General features: G+C 38.2%; 1 protein-coding gene across 1 annotated transcript; it reads left to right on the forward strand.

Annotated features, from left to right (window-relative positions):
• The first annotated feature begins 11,298 nt into the window (after positions 1-11,298).
• LOC132126455 (probable G-protein coupled receptor 25) lies at positions 11,299-12,999 on the forward strand. Its single transcript, XM_059537704.1, has one exon. It carries the CDS (start codon positions 11,320-11,322, stop codon positions 12,457-12,459), a length of 1,140 nt encoding a protein of 379 aa, XP_059393687.1. The 5' UTR covers positions 11,299-11,319; the 3' UTR covers positions 12,460-12,999.
• Positions 13,000-22,977: the final 9,978 nt, after the last annotated feature.

The raw sequence follows: 22,977 nt of genomic DNA on the forward strand, positions 1-22,977 counted from the left end.
TAGGAGGTGCACAGCATTAACATGCAGCATCAGGTAGTTAAGTGCATTTTGGAGTTCCTCTTCCTGTTTCGCGGGCTGAAAAGAAAATAGACATAACCTACACATTTCTATCCTAACCAAAGTATAAACAATGTACTATTAAAAAAGTTGTTCAACTCTGCAGTATTATTAGACCAAAAAAAAATATTTCTGTCCATACACATTTTAATAGAATATCGCAATCAACAAGTGAAATACATAACATCACAAACAGTAAACGAGTCCAAATATGTATTGAGAGTGTGTTGTGGGATCAGCATAGACTCCTTAATTCAGACTGTCTGCCTACAGAATAATCAAAACTGTTACTTGTTTCTGAAATTCCAAAGGTCTTAGCCTCTGACAAAATTCTAGTTTACATTCCTTGCATGACTTGCAAATATAGTGCATGCATTAAGTCCAGTGTAATCAGCATAGGAGGCTGAGAGTAAACAGAATCAAAAACAACACAAACATTACTACTACCTCCGTCTTGTTTCAGTGGCCTTGGGCCTCTTGTAACCTCTTCCACTATGGTATGGGACAGATGTTTTCTTCATGATAGCAATCTCTGAACCATTTTGTGGTAAGACTGTCTGTCTGCCGGGGTTTTTTTTTTCTTCACTTTTTTCTGTTTCAGTACAGACTAGAGAGCTTTTCGTATTTGTTGCATATCTTTGTTTCACAACATGAGCAACATCAATAATTATTAAGCTGGTTAATATCAGATGCATGTCTTCATTCTGAATTATATGAATTTATTTAATCTTTAATTCTGAAGTGATGTGTTTTTCACAGTGCACTTAATAGACATGAAGTTCTTTGAAAAACATCTATGACCTATGAAACATGTCTACTCTTCATTCTCTGTTAACTGTGGTTTCACTAATAATAAAAATATATTACATAAAGCATCCACATTTGTCCATGCCCATGGTGATTAGATTAAAAACTTGAAGGGTTTCACAAACGGGTCTTATCTTAGGCCAGGACTAGGCCTTAGTTAAATTAAAATATTTAAGCAACTTTTACAAAAATGCCTTAGAAGACAATGTTACAGGTGTGCATCTTGACACAGAACAATGACATTGACATATTTTAAGATGTGTCAGACCAAGATATTTTCAGTTGAGACAGCTCAAACATGTATTTTAGACTGGGACTTGCTTAAGCCTTTTCTGTGAAACCGAGGGGAAAAGTATTAATTTAAGGTACATTTAGAACAGATAAAAATGTTTGATTAAATTGTGATTATTCACGAGTTAACTCACGATAATCATGCAATAAATCGCGATTATATATTTTAATTGACTGACAGCCCTTAAATGTAGGCTTATTCTGGTAACTCATCAGTGGACTTTCCTCGTCAATATAGGCTACATTTTTTCACACTTTTCTCATACTTACTAATTCAAGGTTTTATATGAATGAACCTCTGAAGGGAACTGATTGTCTTCAAAAAATATCACATTTTCATTTTACCTGATTAAGTGTAATTTATGAGCTGAGCTGCTTTGTTTACAGCCATTACCGGGGAAACCACTATATTTCTGACGTGCCAAAAGCACCTCCTATTGGCAGAGAATGAATGTGCATTTTCAATAATCCAGTCTGCAGTTTTTGTTCAGACCAATTTGAAAATTCACCCACATAAATCCATTTTAAATTATATAATAATTTATACTTCTGATTCATCCCTTTTCTTAAAAAAAAGGGTTTAAAGGTTCAGTTTTATCAGGTTTATCATTTTATAATTTATTTAGTTTTTTGTTAAAACTTGGATCTCAATGGTAAATCAGTTACTATATTTTGGTCTACAACATGAAATAATATAAATGAATAATGCTAAATGAATGAATGTAAATGTAAATTAAACAATCCCATTATAACATTTACATAAAAAATGTAGAAACATTGGACACAACAATGTGGAACAAATTAATTTTTTTTAAGAAGCTTTTCATTCCAAGTGTAATAAATATGATCAGTACACAATAAAAGAAAACATCAAAGTGAATATTATAACAAAAAAAATGCATTTTATTTTATAGACAGGTATTCTTCGTATAATGCCATATATGACAAAACCAAACCCAAACTTCAGTATTTTTTCTTATATATTTATTGTAAATATTTGGACAGTTGTGATAAATGTCCAATAAACAGTTGTAAAGATATCTCAGTTGAATACAAAACAGTATATATATAAACATGTATGTAATGTACCACAATGTTTGTTGGAACATTCTACTCAGATGGTATCTGCGCAAATGCATATGAACTAGACAATCTTTGTTCAGATTTCATGAACCTGAGGGCCTGGTTAATGAAAAATTGGGATTTTTTTTCAATTATCGCAACTTATATGCATGGTGTGCTGGTCAATACATGATCTTATTGGCTCATGGTTACCACTTGTGGCAGTCGTTTTCTAAAATCAGAAACACTGTTACCGTGCATTCACAGAAGTTACGTGGCATCCTTCTAGAACTATCAAAATTTCCAGTACTGAAGACTTGGAGTGGCACTGGTATCATTATCTAAAATTAAAAATCAAACTAGACAATTCATTTTCAAAATGTTTATATATATATATAATATAAATATATATATATATATATTAAATTTCATTCAAAGTATTAGCAAAAACTATAATAGTATATAAATCTTACTAAAATGAAATCAATTTTATTTCATGAAAAAAAAATTGCAATTTAAAACAAAAATATATAAATACAATCTTCAAACTGATGAATTAATGGTCATGTTTGAAAATTTAGATATTTGTAAAAATACAATAATTTTCATTACAAATTGCATAACAGTTTTTAAATTCACGATGTACTACCAAAAATGTTATGTCCACTTCCCACCACAAGAGGTCAATATTACTAAGTTTCAACTTGTGTACCACTGATGCAAGTTTCCTGTTGTTTGTTTGCCTGCATTTGTAGTTATTAGTGTATAAATAATCACTTCTGAACACAAAAGAAGGATTTAATATTTACAGTGAATCTCTCTGAACTAGCAGCAGATTATTGGAAAACAACTCATCATTGCAGAAAAGCAAAGAACAGTGTAAGAAAGATAACCCGAAAGATGATCAGATGGGTATTTTCGGCACATGGCCTTTTTCGCTGACAATAGATAACTCACACTCTCTCTGCTCATAACATAAAAATTCTACAGATAAATGACCACCTGAGGAAATGTAACCTTGCAGGCTACACTGTTACATAAACTGTATAAATCTTCCCTTTCCCAGTACAAAGCCCTTGTTATAGACGCCCTATAGAAGGGAAGGATGAAAGTGGTACATGTTAAGGCAATATGCCGTAGAGGAAAAAATGACATTCTTTAAAAATATAGAACCCCAAAACTCTGCAGGTCCTGGCTTAAAAAAATAAATAAAATAAAATAAATAAACACTTAATTTTATTAAGTATGCTCTACAGTGAATCAGATGTAAATTTAAAATATCTTTTTACAAATGTGCTATTAATTGTGTCTCTACTTAATGCAGAAAGGTTTGTATAGACTTCATTAAAATGATGTGTCCGCTAATCAAAAATAGGTCATGAAGTTTCCAGTGATGGAAGTAAAAATGTCAAATTTCACAAAACGATCAGTATCTTAATGCAAAGTTAACCTTCAAGGCTCCAGTGAGTGCCTCAAACTTGAAATAATTCAAAACATCTGTATGTAAAGGCCATATACTCTGATGTAAATGTAATTTACTGTTGCTAAATATAAAGTGATTTGACAGTCAGGATAGTTGTGATGTGTTGCCGTTTGCACGAAATTATAATTAGAGGATAACAATCCATATTAGAGACCTATTAAAGACTGATTTTACAATCCATAATTAATCATTAGTGTATTCATAATTAGTACTGTCTTTAAAAAACAGTAAATTAATATTGGTTAAAAAGTATTTATGTACATTTTCTCTCTATATATATATATATATGTGTGTGTGTGTGTGGTGTGTGTGTATGTGTGTGTGTGTATATATATATATATATATATATATATATATATATACAGATACCAAAATACTTGTTGACCAAAATATTGTTGTTACATTTTTTTAGTTGCATAAACATAATTTTCACAAGTGCAGCACTGTTTTGTCTGCATACTGAGCTTTTACAGATTTGAGGTAAGCAGTTGGTGTTTATGTTTTGTCATGATTAAAAATGTAATATTTAATTTAAAATGTAATTTTAATTAGGCTACATTAATGTAGTCCTTATTGTGTCTTGCAAGATTTGGGGATTATCTGCTGACATGCACACTGATCAGCACAGGAAATCTATGACCATTCAGGTTGCTGCCAACATCTCTAACCGCTATGTAACCGCCTCTAAACCCAGCGGAGGATAAACACTACGTACAAGGTGAAACTGAAACCACATCAATAGTTAGTCCTTGCAAAAACAATCTGCAAAAAAGTACAACCAGTGTACACATGCAAACAGATGCCTTGAGTAAAATATATCCTACAAATGTTTTAAATCTGAAACTGAAAAATCAAATTGATAATATGTCATTACATGTGCAATGATTTGCTAGTACACAAATGAAACACTGGAGTTCAACTTGAAATTATGTGTTCATGTTTCTGGTTATTCACCTGCTTTAAGGTGAAAGCAATCCATTTTGAATTACACTTAGGCAAAGAAAAAAAAAATTAGCAGCGTGTTCATGTTGGCCACATGGATTCACCGCGTTGACCAGACTTTCATGTGAGCAGTGTTCATACCACGCAACACAGTTTCCCACAAAATGTCCTATTACCAGGGCCGTCGATAGTGGGGTGAAAGGTGGTTATAGCCCACGGCTGAGGCGGGGCCCCCAATGATCTCAACCGCCTGGCTGAGGTCAGCCTAAAAATATGCTCAGGACAGTTGCCAGGCCCCTGCGCGCGTCGTCAAGAAAGCTTATCTTTTTCAAATGTTTTTAAGCCTTACAGCTTGTCGATTTAAACATTAAAACATCCAAAAACAAGACGTGGAAAAGCTTAACAGAGTAGCTGGTTACTCGTGCGCTGTATTCGGTGCGCACGAGAGAGAGAGCCGCGTCTCACAGACAGCGACACTGAAACGAGCTCTCTTCTGTCCTCCTCAAAGTCCCTCCTGCACCTGAACGAACAAATACAAATCGCAGTTTGAACAAACAAAAAGATGTGAAAGAGCCCAATTCCGTACTGCGTACAAAAAAGTAATTCAGAAAACATCTTAACCCTTAAAAGAGGTCAAACTTGTTAGGAGCACACCTTTTAAGAGGCTTAAGAGTTTCTTTAGCAGAGGAGAAAATGGCAGAAAGACGAAGAGAATGTCGAAGAAATGTGTTGCAGACAATGGATGACAGTGAGTTAATAAGACACTATAGATTAGATTGTGCAGGGATCATGTTTGTGACTGACCTTAATAGAGATGTGCTAACATCTCCGACACAGCGCAGAAATGCCATAGTGCCAGAAATTAAAGTAATCACTACATTATGATATTTGGCAACTGGGAAAATGCAACAATGCAATAGTGATGATTTGGGTCTGTCACAACCTTCTGTAAGCAGAGTGATCACACAAACAATTACAGCACTTTCAGAACATCTTATTGTGTCGCAGTTCATTTCGTTTCCACTGGACATTCCCACCTTGCAGGCTCAAAAAAATGCATTTATGAATATAGCAGGCTTATAGGTGCGCACAAGCAGGGGGAATAAACCGTTAATAGTTTGTGCTATTAATAGTATTAATAGTATTGTAGTATACTAATAGTAATAGTATAGCTAATAATAGTATTGTGCTATCCCATGTCTGCTTCTTGTGCCTTGCTGTGACACCCGGCCCAGATTTTCCTTTAAGAATGGCCTTGTGTTCATCCACTAACTGGGCTAACAGTAAACACTGTTCCTCTGTCCAGTTTGGCTTTCTCGCCCCTTCTTGGTTTTGATTCCATGTTTGATACATTAAAACAAAATTTTAAACCGCCACTTAAATAGGACAGCAATCACTGTAATTGGAAAGAGTGGAACAAGTTTTATCATTCTAAGCCAATCAAATACCTTATAGGAAATTAAAAGCATGGTAAATAAAAAAAGGATTTATATACACACATATAATGTGTGTGTGTGTGAGTGTGTGTGTGTGTGTGTGTGTGAGAGAGAGAGAGAGAGAGAGAGAGAGAGAACGGTCAAATAGGAAAAATTACGCATGTAAATTCAAAGTGAGAATTAGAATAGACCCTATACTTAAAATCACTCTTTTTTTCCTTCTTGCGTCTCAAAACACTTGAACACCGAATTTGCTTCTTTTTGCTCTTGTGCCGACAATGTCACAGTGTCTGGATTGTGTTCCCTGGGATTCCACTAGATGTCCTCCTTTCCCCACGGTGTCTGTCACTTCATTAGTCACATTCCTCACGTCCCTGCCTAATCAGTGCACCCAGCTGTCACTAGTTATCAATTATCTCACTCTGCCAATTTCCCATTAGCGTTTGTCTCTCCTTGTGTATTTAACCCGGTCTGTCTTAGTATGTGTCACGGAGTCGTTGTGAATTCATGTCCGTCAATCTGTCTTGCCCGTGCCTTGTCTTCTTGTTCTGTTTATGTTTGGATGGATGTTTTGGTTTCGACCCCTGTCTGGACTGTTATTCTTTTGGATTAACCCTTTAATAAAGACTTACCTGCAATTGGTTCTATCTCCGTGGTTTCCTGTATCACCGAACGTGACGGAACGACTCCATCACTGCAAGAACCAGCGGTATGTCTTTTTCCCGTTCCCCAGCCAAAATGGCAGAGCGGAGAACAAAGTATTTCCGGTTGACTGCCCTCCGCCAAGAGGGCAATGAGGTGGGTGCCCTGGCACAGGTGTTCTGGTCCCTGGCCAAGGGTATGGGATACAACGATGCGGCCCTGAAGGATTATTTCAACAGCGGGCTGGATGATCCAGTTTCTCAGGAGGAGATGGGGCATTTAGAGACACTGGAATTCTGGGAATTCGTGTACTATTTGCAGCATAGGCTTCCGTGGGATGCCCCAGCCACTCCTGTCTCTTCCGCCAAGTAGGCCGCTAACCCAGCGCCGATGCCCAAGTTGGCCGCCAGCCCAGCACTACAGCACAAAATGGCCACTAACCCAGCGCCAATGCCCAAGATGGCCACTGGTCCAGAGCCACAGTCCAAGATGGCCGCCCGTCCAGAGTCATGGCCCAAGATGGCCGCTAATCCAGAGCCACAGCACAAGATGGCTGCCAGCCCAGTGCCACAGCACAAGATGGCCGCTAACCCAGCGCCAATGCCCAAATTGGCCACCGATCCAGAGCCACGGTCAAAGATGGCCGCCCGTCCAGAGTCATGGCCCAAGATGGCCGTCAATCCAGCGCCAAAGCACAAGGTGGTCGCCAGCCCAGCACTACTGTACTGGATGGCCGCCTGTCCAGAGTCAGGACCCAAGATGGCTGCTTGCCTAGCACCGCTGCACGGGATTACAGTCACAGCTGACCCTCCAGAGTCGAGTCAGGTTCCAGTGGACTCTCCAGAATCGAGTCAGGTTCCAGTGGACTCTCCAGAGTCGAGTCAGGTTCCAGTGGACTCTCCAGAGTCGAGTCAGGTTCCAGTGAACTCTCCAGAGTCGAGTCGGGTTCCTGTTGACCCCCCAGAGTCGAGTCAGGTTCCTGTTGACCCCCCAGAGTCGAGTCAGGTTCCTGTTGACCCCCCAGAGTCGAGTCAGGTTCCTGTTGACCCCCCAGAGTCGAGTCAGGTTCCTGTTGACCCCCCAGAGTCGAGTCAGGTTCCTGTTGACCCCCCAGAGTCGAGTCAGGTTCCTGTTGACCCCCCAGAGTCGAGTCAGGTTCCTGTTGACCCCCCAGAGTCGAGTCAGGTTCCTGTTGACCCCCCAGAGTCGAGTCAGGTTCCTGTTGACCCCCCAGAGTCGAGTCAGGTTCCTGTTGACCCCCCAGAGTCGAGTCAGGTTCCAGTGAACTCTCCAGAGTCGAGTCAGGTTCCAGTGAACTGTCCAGAGTCGAGTCAGGTTCCAGTGAACTGTCCAGAGTCGAGTCAGGTTCCAGTGAACTGTCCAGAGTCGAGTCCGGTTCCAGTGAACTGTCCAGAGTCGAGTCCGGTTCCAGTGAACTGTCCAGAGTCGAGTCCGGTTCCAGTGAACTGTCCAGAGTCGAGTCCGGTTCCAGTGAACTGTCCAGAGTCGAGTCCGGTTCCAGTGAACTCTCCAGAGTCGAGTCCGGTTCCAGTGAACTCTCCAGAGTCGAGTCCGGTTCCAGTGAAACTCTCCAGAGTCGAGTCAGGGTTTTGTGTACCCTCCAGAGTCAGGGCTAGTCACCGATGACTTCATGAGCAGAGCCAGGTCAGCACCGATCTTCTGGAGTCCAGTAGAGACACCATGGAATTACCAGAGTTTCGTCCTTTGATCCGGCCGCACGGAAGTGGTGGTCTTCTGATCCGCCCTGGGGGCTTTGTGCATCGACCACAACGATGTGGTGGTCTTCTGCTCCGCCCTGGAGGGCTTCCGCCTTGACCACAGGGGTGTGGTGGTCTTCTGCTCCGCCCTGGGGGCCTTCTGCCCTGACCACACGGTGGTGGTGGTCTTCTGCTCCGCCCTGGGGAACTCCGGCCTCGACCACAAGGATGTGGTGGTCTTCTGCTCCGCCCTGGAGGGCTTCCGCCCTGACCACACGGTGGTGGTGGTCTTCTGCCCCGCCCTGGGGGGCTTCCGCCCTGACCACACAGACGTGGTGGTCTTCTTCTCCGCCCTGGGGGGCTTCCGCCCTGACCACACGGACAAGGTGGTCTTCTTCTCCGCCCTGGGGGGCTTCCGCCCTGACCACACGGTTGTGGTGGTCTTCTGCTCCGCCCTGGGGGGCTTCATGTTATTTTTTGCTTTTTGTTTTTGTGTTCACTCCTGTTCCTGTTCCTCTCTATTAGCCTGGCCCTCCATCCCGCCCCCTGAACCTCCTCCGGTCCACCTCCCTCCTGGTCTCCCTGGTTTAGGTTTACACTTCTGGTGTCTGTTCCCTGTGTTTTTTTTTTTCCCTGTCCCTCCGTCCCTCCCCCTGAGCCTCCACCTGTCCGCCTCCCTCCTGGTCTCTGTTTTTTGTCTTTCGTGGAGCGTCTGGAAGCCGCTCCGTAGAGGGGGGGTAGTGTCACAGTGTCTGGGTTGTGTTCCCTGGGTTTCCACTAGATGTCCTCCTTTCCCCACGGTGTCTGTCACTTCATTAGTCACATTCCTCACATCCCTGCCTAATCAGTGCACCCAGCTGTCACTAGTTATCAATTATCTCACTCTGCCAATTTCCCATTAGCGTTTGTCTCTCCTTGTGTATTTAACCTGGTCTGTCTTAGTATGTGTCACGGAGTCGTTGTGAATTCATGTCCGTCAATCTGTCTTGCCCTTGCCTTGTCTTCTTGTTCTGTTAATGTTTGGATGGATGTTTTGGTTTCGACCCTGTCTGGACTGTTATTCTTTTGGATTAACCCTTTAATAAAGACTTACCTGCAATTGGTTCTATCTCCGTGGTTTCCTGTATCACCGAACGTGACAGACAAATACATACAAAATATGTAAAAATACCCGCCTTGGAAAGTATGCTCGAAATATCTGCCAGTTATTTCTTAAGTGAAAGTAAAAAAATTATTTTGGATGTGTTCATTGTCTCTTAAAGTGACCCCGCCTAATTTAGCTACTAGCTGTTGTAATGTTATTCCAAGAAAATGAAAGAAAATCACTCACTCCTCTTGACTGAATTACTTTGTAGTTTTAACAAGAATTTATGCACAGTCAAACCAAAAATTATTCAGACACCAGATATAATTTTATATATATATATATATATATATATATATATATATATATATATATATATATATATATATATATATATATATTACTAGTAGGTACAGGACACTATGATACATTTATGTAAGTGAGTAGGCTATAGCAAAATTAAGCGAACTGTGACATATTATACCCAAAGAATCTTCATACAGTGAAATACTAGTGAAATTGATAAAAATGTTATATATATATAAAATTGGAACCAAAAATTATACCTTAAAAACGGCACCTGCATTGCTTGGTAATTGGTCAACAAATTATTGATAGTTGTGTAAATATTGTCATAAAAACAGTTGTCTGTAGTTTTGGTTGATTGTAATGCATTAAATACATTCCTATCAAAGTTATGACATTATCAAGACAAATTTGTTCTGACAGAGTTTAACTCTAAGTTCTTGTCATATTTTATAACCATTTTAGAAGCAATAGCAAATAAAACTGTAATAATGTGAGAAATGTTGAAGGTGTCTGAATAAATTTTGGTTTGATTGTATATTTCATTTTACATTGAAGAGTATCCAGTGCTATTTTACATTTAATTATTCAGTTTCTGTACCTAGACACCTACTTGACCAAACTTGGAAAAAACATAAACATTGTTTAAATAGCACAAATAAATAAAAATGAACGAACATACAAATTAAACAATTTCAAACAGGGCCCACTGGTACAGCCTTCACCAGGGCCCCGCAAACCCCAGCTACGGCCCTGCCTATTACCGTACCCCTACATGGCCATTTTATTTTATTTTTGCAACGGAAAGCTATAAAGTAGTCCTGTATCAAACATTCATGTCCTATCTGGTTCTTATATTTGTTAGAGGAAAAAAGTTCATTAACTGTTGAAAAATGTGCGGTAGCCCTGTGAACACCAGGAAACCACAGCAACTCAGAAGACTTCTCAAATAAGCTCTGCACCTCACACACTCTTTTTCTTCAGGTTGTTGCACGGCTAAATTACTAAAATAAATCTCACCAACCTAGTGGTACATCATTTTTCTCACTTCTTTTTGCAACTTTTGATTACTCTGAGCGTCTTCCTAAGAGGAAGTGATTGTGCGTACATGAGAAAACTGCTTAAACATTCTTTATTGCCATGACAAAAGATCTCATGACAAACATTTGTGTTAAGATTCTCACATCAATTGTTGAAGAAAAACTGCTTTTTAAAAAAGTAACTACAGTCATGACCCAATTAACAATAAGGCAAGTCCCTCTAATTATCTATATTGACATGGTGTAAATAACTCTCAGTAAACTCAGTAATTATCATTTCAGAACCATAAGTTTAAAAAAAATGCGCCTCTTTGTGATTTATTTAAAAGTTTTAAGGAAACAGAGAGAGAGAGAGAGAGAGAGAGAGAGAGAGAGACTGTTATTGCAGCTTGTGGTTTCTAAGCATGTGACAGGCTACGTTTTCTCTACTTTGCCCATCACTCGTGCACAGATGGCAAGCAGCATAGAGATGGCATACTCTGATGTTACAATGAGCTCCACAAGTGAGGCCTATACTCATGATTTTTCAAAGAATTCCACAGATGACTACGACTACTACATCACTGTCGAGAACAATTCCGTATTGATGCCCATGTCCAATGTCTACATTCCTGTGCTGTACCTCATCATGTTCATCACTGGCTTCTTGGGGAACCTGTTCGTCATTGTGGTCATCGGACAGCGGCGAAAAAAGAATGGACGTCTGGTGGACACCTTCGTGATAAACCTGGCATTAGCCGACCTTGTGTTTGTCTTCACATTGCCACTGTGGGCGATTGCAGCCAGATTTGAGGAGTGGCCCTTCGGCGAGACCTTGTGCAAGATCAGCAGCTTCATAATTGCGGTCAACCGCTTTTCCAACATCTTCTTCCTCACGTGTATGAGTATAGACCGATACCTGGCTGTCGTGCGCCTCATGGACTCTCAGTTTCTGCGAAGCAGCAACTGTGCGCAGATCACCTGTTGTGTCGTGTGGATCATTTCTTTCTTCTTGGGAATCCCATCATTGTTGTACCGTCGGCTGACAGGCGATATGTTGTGTTCAGAGGATTCGAAATCCTCTTTTGTCCAAGGCATGAATCTCCTGACCATATTTCTAACCTTCCTGCTTCCTGTACTGATTCTCTGCCTCTGTTATGGATCAATTTTGATTAACCTGCGGCGTCACTCTCATATGGCCACAAACTCACGTGCAGAAGCCAGACGCAGACATTCGCTCAAGATCGTGTTTGCCATAATTGCGGCTTTCCTGATCTCTTGGCTACCTTTCAATTTGTTCAAGACCATGCAGATCACCTTACTGATGAGCACGGGAGATCTTAGCGGGGAAACAATGGCGGTTGTAGTTAATGGTCTAATGCTGTCCTGCTGCCTGGCATTTCTCAACAGTTGTGTAAATCCAGCCATCTACTTCTTTTTGGATCAGCATTTCAGGCGCAGAGCTTCGAAATTGTGTCTGAGCTGTCTGGGTCAAGGAGAGGTCCACCAGAGCTACATCTCTTCGAATTCTCTCTCGAACGGGACATCTGAGACCTATTCTGGGAATACATCAACCCGCGGGCGGCTTTTCTCTCTTTCTCAGAAGGACTGAAAACTGTTTTTCAGTTTGCTGTTTTCAGAATCCTCTCTTTCTTCATCGTTGAAATTATCAAATAAAGTAGATGTTAGGATCTTTTGTTTTATGCATTTGCTAAAATGAGATATTAATTAATTAGCCAGAGCATTTAATATGAATATTGCATTTATTTTACTTTTTTTTTAGTAATGTTCTATACATTTAAATATTTAATTTCCTACATACAATAGATTATGTATGGGTGAACATCACTTAGTATACAAGATTAATTTAGGTATTTTCACACAGTAATAATTGACATCCTAACATCATGAGGTGACAGTATTGCAACTTAGTGACAATCGTAAATATTCACAATTTATTATGTTTAAACTCTTCCTATATGCAGCTTTAAAATAAATGGATTTATTTTTAAGTTAAGTCTATGTATGCAAAGCAATTAAATAATACATATATTTTTGCATTTATTTTATATAACTTTTTCTGCAATCGTCTACATTTGTGTTTTTAATTTCCTGCATAAAAAATATTAACAATTTATTTAGTTTCTACTATTTCTAGATACAACTTTTAAATAAATGGTTTCTTTCTTCTATTTGCTTGTATATGTATGCAATGTAATAAAATTTCTTAGTTATTAAAGTCTCTTTCAATTTTATTAAGAATATTGTAGCATAAACAAAAAACTTCAATCGTTGTATATGCAAATTCTTAAATTCAAATAGAAACATTTTACTAGCCTTTATCTCTCATTATACAGCAAAATCACCTACCGTTCTTCGGAGTGTTTTAGGATTTAACGTCCCATTTCAAAATCATGGTACTGATCAGTCATCATAGCTACAATCACTGAACAACTGAGGATGGCAAATGGCTTTAGAACAAAGGTTTCATTTTATTCTAGATAAATGTTCTCATGAGAAACTTGAGTGGGCTGCTGTGAGAATTGAGAGTTCAATCGTTCACACTTTGTGGCATGGCATCACAGTTCCTCTTCAAAATGAATCACACAGCAAGTTTTGAAACCAAATGGTCCTTGTGTGCACCACTCAAAAGGCAAACTTAGGTCAACAGTTTTCATCTTCGAAAAAATTACTGTTTCTGAAACGGTGTGAAGAAAGGCTGGCAAAAAAAACTGTTGGTGGAAGAAAAGCTACCAGCTACAAAAAGGTATTTCCGTTGCTGTGTGTTGTCTTCCACAGCAAAATAAATAATTACATAAATAAAGTATAATGGTATTTAAAAACAAATTCGAACGTTAAAAAGGAAATGTGAGTTACCAAGTCATTTAAAGAGGTAAGTGCCAGCCTCAGTGATTCATTTCAGCGACTGAGTGGGATGTTTCTGGAAGTTCAGTGGTTCATTGTTTTCTTTTAGGTATGGCACCTAGTTTTGAAATAAATCATCAGAAGTTACAAAAAGGTTGCCATTATCGCTAAAGCTGTACATTCCAACAGCATACAAAAAAATTGAATACAAATCATATTGACATAAAACCAAATCCTGTACGGGTTGATTGATGTATTTTTCAGATCGGTAATTTTTTGCTTCCTTTTCAAAATTAAAAAATCAATTGAAACAAAAACATTCTAATAAACATGTTGTCCAGCCTCAGTTCAGCTAAAAATAATTAATTGACCTGGCTTCATTATCTTGACTTACTTGCTTTATTTGCCGTCAACAAAAACAGTTGCCACCTTACCCCGGCACATTTTCTAAGAAAAAATAGGTTATGACCTATGCTTTACTTTTATGTTCATGTTTTACTGCCCTCACCAACCACAGTGTAAGTTGACATAAGAACCCCAGTGAGAATGTTATTTCACAAACATTCTCATGAGCGTCTTTCCCGTCTTGCAGTTAGCACGGCGATAAGCTACTCTCGGTTTGATTGTGAATCTTCTCACATTTTTTTTTATACAAATTTGAAGAGAATATCTTAGTAGGCCTAACTGAAAAGCTGACATACAATATGAGATAAGAACTTTTTTTAATGCTTGCAAATTAGGATGAACAAAAACACGCTCACTGTTTTCTGTAATTGAAAACTGCAAACTTAAAACATTTCCAAAAGGCTAATAATATATATTATTTTATTTTAGTAATCATATTACAAATGATTACTTTATCTCAGCGGTTAGTTTTTCAACATTTTACACAGCTCTGTGTATAATATGTGGGAAATAGTCATCTAGATAAGATAATAGGAAATAAGAAAACATTTGTTAAGTTTCTTGCACCAGTTCAGTCACATGATGCTTTGTGGCCTAAATCTAGATAAAGGCATTAATTTTGTCCACAGAAACACAAAAATGTACTCCACTCAGGAACCACATTTTCATAAATGTTGACAAGGTTTGGGTGATCACAAGTTCTGTTTACTTGCTGTGCTGGCAAAACAGCTCAGTAGCATTTATTAGTTTATACTGCTCGTTCACACAAAAAGTTAGAAGTTATAAATTTGTGTGTGTGTGTGTGTGTATTAGACATTTGTTCCCCATAATGTAGGAAATACCAGGACCAAACACACACAGCAGTTATCAGACTATCTTTGGAGCCTGTTTGGGAAAATAAAATTTTAAATTTAATGTCACTGCATGACCTTTGTATGCTTTGCTGCCAGAATCTATGTGGCTAATCTGTGAATTATCATAGTAGAATTCAATACAGGTTTACTGCATGCTTTGATTAGAGACATGTAGATCAAAAGAACTATAAATGAGTTCAGTTACTTGCAAAGTAAATGTTTGTTTTTTCCTCTCAGGGGAAACCACAAAGCACTTTAGGAAAAAGTACTGTACAATTCTTTCTCAATTACTCAGAACTGTTAATCTCACTTACACCGAACTGTTACTCCTTTGATAAAAATATCTAATGTGATTTTAAATGTAGGCTACATTATGTTTTTAGTACAAGTTATTTTTTCTACAATACAGACTGAATACATGAATTGCCTCATTTGGGCCCCACATTACCTTGCAAGTTAGTTGTGAAAAAATATTACTTTGTAAAGTTAGTAAGACAACCCTAACTTAGATCTTCTGTTTATACATTTGTATAAGCGAAAAACTTGTTTTTAAAATTAGTTTATATTTTTATTTTGATCATTTTGTCAAACTACTACAAAACACTAAAGAAGAAACCTCACAGCTCGCTGCTGACACCTAGCTGTAGGTTTTTTAATGCATTTTGTGTTCTTTGCAAGTAACAACCGTAAACATGTTTAGCAATTTTCAATATATAATTATTAATACTATTATTATATACATTAGCCCCCCCCCCCCCCCCCCCCCCACACACACACACACACACACATTTATATTGCATACAGGATGTTCGGATCCACTGGACCCGGATCTAGTAAAAGAGTAGAAATTTCCAATGCTCTCCATTGACTTTGTGTTGCGGGAAGCTGCCTCTTTGTCACTTCTGACTTATAACAAAACACAAAACATGTCTAAAAGCTGCTATGTGATAATGTGTAAAGTAAACAAGCTTAAAAAAAAAAAAAAAAAAAACAGAACTATTTTTTATAAGCTGTCAACCCCAAGAAAAACAAATAGTTGTAGATGACAGGGTATTTCACATTGGGCCATTCAAACAAAAGGAAGGTAAGGGGCACTACTAAAATTTAGTTTCTCAATAGATCTCCACCTCTCAGTTTCACATAGGGTGGTGAAGTAATCCTTTGACATGGTAAAAAAATTATGAATGGTTCCTGACGCAATTACATTTCCATCCAGTGGGCGCAGTTCTCAGAATAAAATGACAGGTTGTGTTCTACTTTTGTGTACTTAAACGCTCGTTTTTTGGGTCGACATCTTAAAAAAATTTAGTTCTCTGTCTTGTCCAGTGTTGGGTAGTAACAAGTTACTTATCTACTATATTGCTTTTTACAGTAACTAGAAGTGTAACTAATTACTAATTAGATTTCAGTAATAATATTACAGTTACCATCCATAAAATAGCTTACCTACTTTTGTTATTTTTAATGCCTCAACTCCACTGATTTAAAATCCAACAATCAAATAATTCCTAGATTTATTTTGATAATTTTCATGACCCGCACATGCATGTGATGTCCCCAGCGCAGCAGGCAAGCTTGGAATATGGAAAACCTTACATTCAGATGATAGAAATATTGCATTATATTGATTTTTTTTTTATTTACATGCAACCAGATAATCCATTTGTAATTGGATTGACGGCTCAAGTGGGCTGAAAAGCTCTCATGTTAACACCTTAATTGATCAGACTGAGCTCGATTGAAATTCAATTTTGGTCAGATTGAAGAGGGTGGTTTATTCCTCTTCTAATACTGAGAGTGCATGTAAACACTCGATGGGATTTATCGAGGAAACTGAAAGTAGGCAAAATCCATAAATGGATAAATGGATAAATATTAATTGTGTTGTTAAAACCAAATAAAGAAACTGTATAGGAGAGTGGTTATTATGTGCAAAAAGTGAGAAACACATGTAAAAAAAAAAAAAACGGTAGCGATTTGAAGCTTGTGACATATAAATGCGCACATCAACCTGATCCCTTTATTTAGTGTTCATGTAAACACTACAATCAGATTAATCAATCGGAATGAATTTAGTCCAATTGAACCAAAAATTGTGCATGTAAACGTGGCTTTACTTTACTATGGCATTACATCCCACCCACATCCCTCTTATCAGCATGTGGTAGCCTACATTATAGCTTATTACTATAATTAAAAAATCTTTTTGGAAAATTAAACCGTTTTTTGCAAACTTATGTGATTTGATAAAATACATAATGAAATATAATTGTATATGGGTAATGGAAAATTGCAATTAGCTTCAAGCTACATGACAATTAATGAGATTAATACAACACTTCTAATTGATTATCACTATCAATCACTATTGAGTGTTTGTAATAACTTCTGACTGTGATCCAGTGTGGATTTTGGTCAAATTATGAGACAGAAATATGTTGTTAGTAACATACTAGAAGCATTTTATGTGGACAATACACAGTTACAACTTCTGTGGGCCATGAAGAAAAAAGTAATGCAAGTCAAGTCAAGTCACCTTTATTTATATAGCGCTTTAAACAAAATACATTGCGTCAAAGCAACTGAACAACATTCATTAGGAAAACAGTGTCAATAATGCAAAATGACACTTAAAGGCAGTTCATCTTTGAATTCAGTGATGTCATCTCTGATCTATTTAATAGTGTCTGTGCATTTATTTGCAATCAAGTCAACGATATCGCTGTAGATGAATTGACCCCAACTAAGCAAGCCAGAGGCGACAGCGGCAAGGAACCGAAACTCCATCGTTGACAGAATGGAGAAAAAAACCTTGGGAGAAACCAGGCTCAGTTGGGGGGCCAGTTCTCCTCTGACCAGACGAAACCAGTAGTTCAATTCCAGGCTGCAGCAAAGTCAGATTGTGCAGAAGAATCATCAGTTTCCTGTGGTCTTGTAATGGTGCTCCTCTGAGACAAGGTCTTTACAGGGGATCTGTATCTGGGGCTCTAGTTGTCCTGGTCTCCGCTGTCTTTCAGGGCAGTAGAGGTCCTTTCTAGGTGCTGATCCACCATCTGGTCTGGATATGTACTGGATCCGGGTGACTGCAGTGACCCTCTGATCTGGATACAGACTGGATATGGTGGCTACGGTGACCTCGGAACAAGAGACAAAACAGACAAATATTAGCATAGATGCCATTCTTCAAATAATGTAGCAAGTAGATAGGGTGTTATGGGAAGTGTTCCCGGTTCCGGTTTACATATTTAATGCAGCCTAAAAATCCTTTAACGGATTTGGATATTAAAAGCATATTAGTATGTCATGTGTAAGCCAGGTTAAAGAGATGGGTCTTAGAGATTTAAACTGCAAGAGTGTGTATGCCTCCCAAACAATGTTAGGTAGGTTATTCCAGAGTTTAGGCGCCAAATAGGAAAAGGATCCGCCGCCCGCAGTTGATTTTGATACTCTAGGTATTATCAAATTGCCTGAGTTTTGAGAACGTAGCGGACGTAGAGGATTATAATGTAAAAGGAGCTCATTCAAATACTGAGGTGCTAAACCATTCAGGGCTTTATAAGTTATAAGCAATATTTTAAAATCTATACGATGTTTGATAGGGAGCCAGTGCAGTGTTGACAGGACCGGGCTAATATGGTCATACTTCCTGGTTCTAGTAAGAACTCTTGCTGCTGCATTTTGGACTAGCTGTAGTTTTTTACTAAGCGTGCAGAACAACCACCCAATAAAGCATTACAATAATCTAACCTTGAGGTCATAAATGCATGGATTAACATTTCTGCATTTGACATTGAGAGCATAGGCCGTAATTTAGATATTTTTTTGAGATGGAAAAATGCAGTTTTACAAATGCTAGAAACGTGGTTTTCTAATGAAAGATTGCGATCAAATAGCACACCTAGGTTCCTAACTGATGACGAAGAATTGACAGAGCAACCATCAAGTCTTAGACAGTGTTCTAGGTTATTACAAGCAGAGTTTTTAGGTCCTATAATTAACACCTCTGTTTTTTCAGAATTTAGCAGTAAGAAATTACTTGTCATCCAGTTTTTTATATCGACTATGCATTCCATTAGTTTTTCAAATTGGTGTGTTTCACCGGGCCGCGAAGAAATATAGAGCTGAGTATCATCAGCATAACAGTGAGCTAACACCATGTTCCCTGATGAGATCTCCCAAGGATAACATATAAAGCGTGAAGAGTAGCGGCCCTAGTACTGAGCCTTGAGGTACTCCATACTGCACTTGTGATCGATATGATACATCTTCATTCACTGCTACGAGCTGATAGCGTTCATATAAGTACGATTTAAACCATGCTAATGCACTTCCATTAATGCCAACAAAGTGTTCAAGTCTATGCAAAAGAATGTTGTGGTCAATTGTGTCAAACGCAGCACTAAGATCCAATAAAACTAATAGAGAGATACACCCACAATCAGATGATAAGAGCAGATCATTTGTAACTCTAAGGAGAGCAGTCTCAGTACTATGATACGGTCTAAATCCTGACTGGAAATCCTCACATATACCATTTTTCTCTAAGAAGGAATATAATTGTGAGGATACCACCTTTTCTAGTATCTTGGACAGAAAAGGGAGATTCGAGATTGGTCTATAATTAACTAGTTCTTTGGGGTCAAGTTGTGGTTTTTTGATGAGAGGCTTAATAACAGCCAGTCTGAAGGTTTTGGGGACATATCCTAATGACAATGAGAAATTTATAATAGTCAGAAGAGGATCTATGACTTCTGGAAGCACCTCTTTTAGCTGAGATGGTATAGGGTCTAACATACATGTTGGTTTAGATGATTTAACAAGTTTATACAATTTTTCCTCTCCTATAGTAGAGAATGAGTGGAACTGTTCCTCAGGGGGTCTATAGTGCCCTGTCTGATGCGATACTGTAGCTGACGGCTGAATGGTTGCAATTTTATATCTAATAGTATCGATTTTAGAGGTAAAGTAGTTCATTGGGAAATGTCAACACTTGTTGAGGCTTTATTTTTCGTTAATTTAGCCACTGTATTGAATAAATACCTGGGGTTATGTTTGTTTTCTTCTAAAAGAGAAGAAAAGTATTCGGATCTAGCAGTTTTTAATGCTTTTCTGTAAGATAGGTTACTTTCCCGCCAAGCAATACGAAATACCTCTAGTTTTCGGGCTGCTCTGTCTAGGGTGCGAGTATGCTCATTATACCATGGTGTCAAACTGTTTTCCTTAACCTTCCTTAAGCGTAAAGGAGCAACTGTATTTAAAGTGCTAGAAAAGAGAGAGTCCATAGTTTTTGTTACATCATCAAGTTGTTCTGAGGTTTTGGATATGCTAAGGAATTTGGATACATCAGGTAGATAACTTAAAAAGCAATCTTTTGTGGTAGAAGTGATGGTTCTACCATACTTGTAACAAGAAGTAGAATTTACAATTTTGGCTATATGAAGTTTGCACAAATCTAAATAATGATCTGAGATAACGGTTGTGTAGATAATGTAACTATTAGTGTAACTAATTACTTTTGCCATAAATTAATAAGTAAAGTAACAATATTACTTTTGAAAGGAGTAACTAGTAATGAGTAATATAGGCTATTACATTCTTTGAGTAACTAGCCCGACACTGATCTTGTCACATAGAAGCTTTTAGGAAATGAAAAGGAGGCAATGGGGAGCGTTGGATTGGCTACCCCTCCCCTCAATGGGGATTGAGGGGGTTTCAGATTATGACGCGACAGCCAACAGCCAACCAATCATAACCTGCTTCAGTGCTTACCTCATTGAATATTCGAATCATATTCGTAGTACAGAAACTTTCACAGGCTGTATATCCAATAATGTGCGACGGAAATCTATTTTTACTTTCGTTACAGAAAACGCAAGACATAGCCTAGTGACTAACGTCAACGCAGGATGCCTCGAAACCTGTTTTACTAACCAAATATGAAACGTGTGAAAAGGGGAACAAGATACAACTGTATCCGTATGGTTAACTAAAATGTTATATGACTAGGAATTAGGCTCTTACCTTTTGAAACAAGAAAAAATACCGCAGTATCAAGTTATTCTGTGTTCAAATCAAAGAATATTTCTCTATTTTCCGTGACTGGAGCGTAAGCATTTACTGTTAGACAGTCTCCTTTTCAAGGCGAAACCTTTCATATGTTAATAAAAGGCACCAGCACCCCGCAGTCCCATAATGGCTCATTACTTTCTACCTTCTCTCCCTTTAAAAAGATCCGACTGCATGCAGCTCAACGGCTTATTTGATAGAAATTACAAAAGCGCTCATTTCCTATCCAATACAGTGCCTACGTGTCGTTTGCAAATGATTTAGGCCATTAATAAAACAGGATCTAACTATGCTTCTCAGCAAGTGTTTAGTCTAACAGTGTCTGATTTGTGAATAAATCCTTTGAACCGGTTCACCAAATCGTCTGAACAATTCGCTAACACATCAACCGTTAAAATTACTGTTAAAAGAAAAAATACAGCTTTTCCAGTCAAAGAGGTTTAATGTGACACAGAAGCGTTTCAACAGCAGAAATATTAGGCTAAGTTATTTAACAATATAATTTAAAGGATTTGCTGAGACACCAAAACACATTATATAATATTATATGATGCACACTGCCAACAAATGTATGAAACATATTTTGGAATAAAGATGGAGGAAACAGCTAGTACATGTCCAATATCAATGGAATCAGAAAAGAAACACTCAACTTGTTTGATTCCTTTTCAAATTATTGCTGCTTTTGCCCTATAACAGTGCAGCTAAATATGTAGATGAGTTTACAACCGTTTTAAATTAAAGCTCCTTGATGGATGTTTTTTTTTTTTTACAAACACACTGCTTTTAACCTCACAAGATGATAATTGATGGACAGGTGTGGATTACTTGTGGATTATTGTGATGAATATTGAGCTATTTGGACTCTCATTCTGACGGCATCCATTCACTGCAGATGATCCATGGTAAGCAAGTGATGTAATGCTACATTTCCCCAAATCTGATGATGAAACGAACTCAACTAGATCTTGGATGGCCTAAGAGTGAGGACATTTTCAGCAAATTTTCTTTTATGGGTGAACTATTTCTTTATACTTTAGACTAAGACTTTGCATTGCACAGAACTGATTGTCTTGATGAGAGAATGTGTAAATTTTTATCAGTAGCATTAAAGCATGACGACAGTCTCTCTGGGATGACGTCACCTGGGGTCTGATCGGCAAGCGCTCTGTCTGTACGGTCATACCCTAGCAAACAGCTCATGGATAAACAAACACATCTGCACTGTGGTCGACACCAGCTCTTATCAGTTTGAGGAGAAGAAGACAGTAATGATGAAAGTCCTGTCACACTAAAACGGCATATCGTTGTGGGGAATGAGATGCTCTTATGAGTGATGTAAGATGAAATCTCATGCAAAGAACTCAAACTTCAGATCCCAGGCCACCACTATCTGATTGAAGAATGAATCTCATGTGAAGCTGCCAAAAACATCCTCAGATCAGTTATCAGTTGTGTAGCACCACTGCAATTCACAGATCCTCTGCCGTGGCCTAATGAGAAAGTGCCAGTCTCCATTTGATGAACAATTCAGAATCTTGTTGGAAAGAGAAGGTACATCTGTGCACTTTTTGCCTATTATTATTTTTTAATAGAAATACTGTATTTTTCAGACCAGTAAGATTTGTAATGTTTAATAGCTAAACATTGGTTGCATCAAATAGAGTTGGCATTATAATTATCGAACTTATTAAAATGTTAATAATCTTTTTTTGGGGGGGTGGGGGTTACTAGAACAGACTAGGTTTTTTGAAAAACATTATTTTTAACATAATTTATATTATTACAACACCTCTCTCCCAGTCTGGCATGAACGACTTGATCAAATTAAGTCCAGCCTTCTGAAATACAAAATGTGCTGTGATTGGTTAGCTGGGCCAGTGTGTTTGTTGTGATTGGCTATACTCAGCGCTTGGTCGGGAAATGTCATGCCTACGTGA

The sequence above is a fragment of the Carassius carassius genome, chromosome 44 (assembly GCF_963082965.1).
Source record: "Carassius carassius chromosome 44, fCarCar2.1, whole genome shotgun sequence".
Taxonomy (NCBI): domain Eukaryota; kingdom Metazoa; phylum Chordata; class Actinopteri; order Cypriniformes; family Cyprinidae; genus Carassius; species Carassius carassius.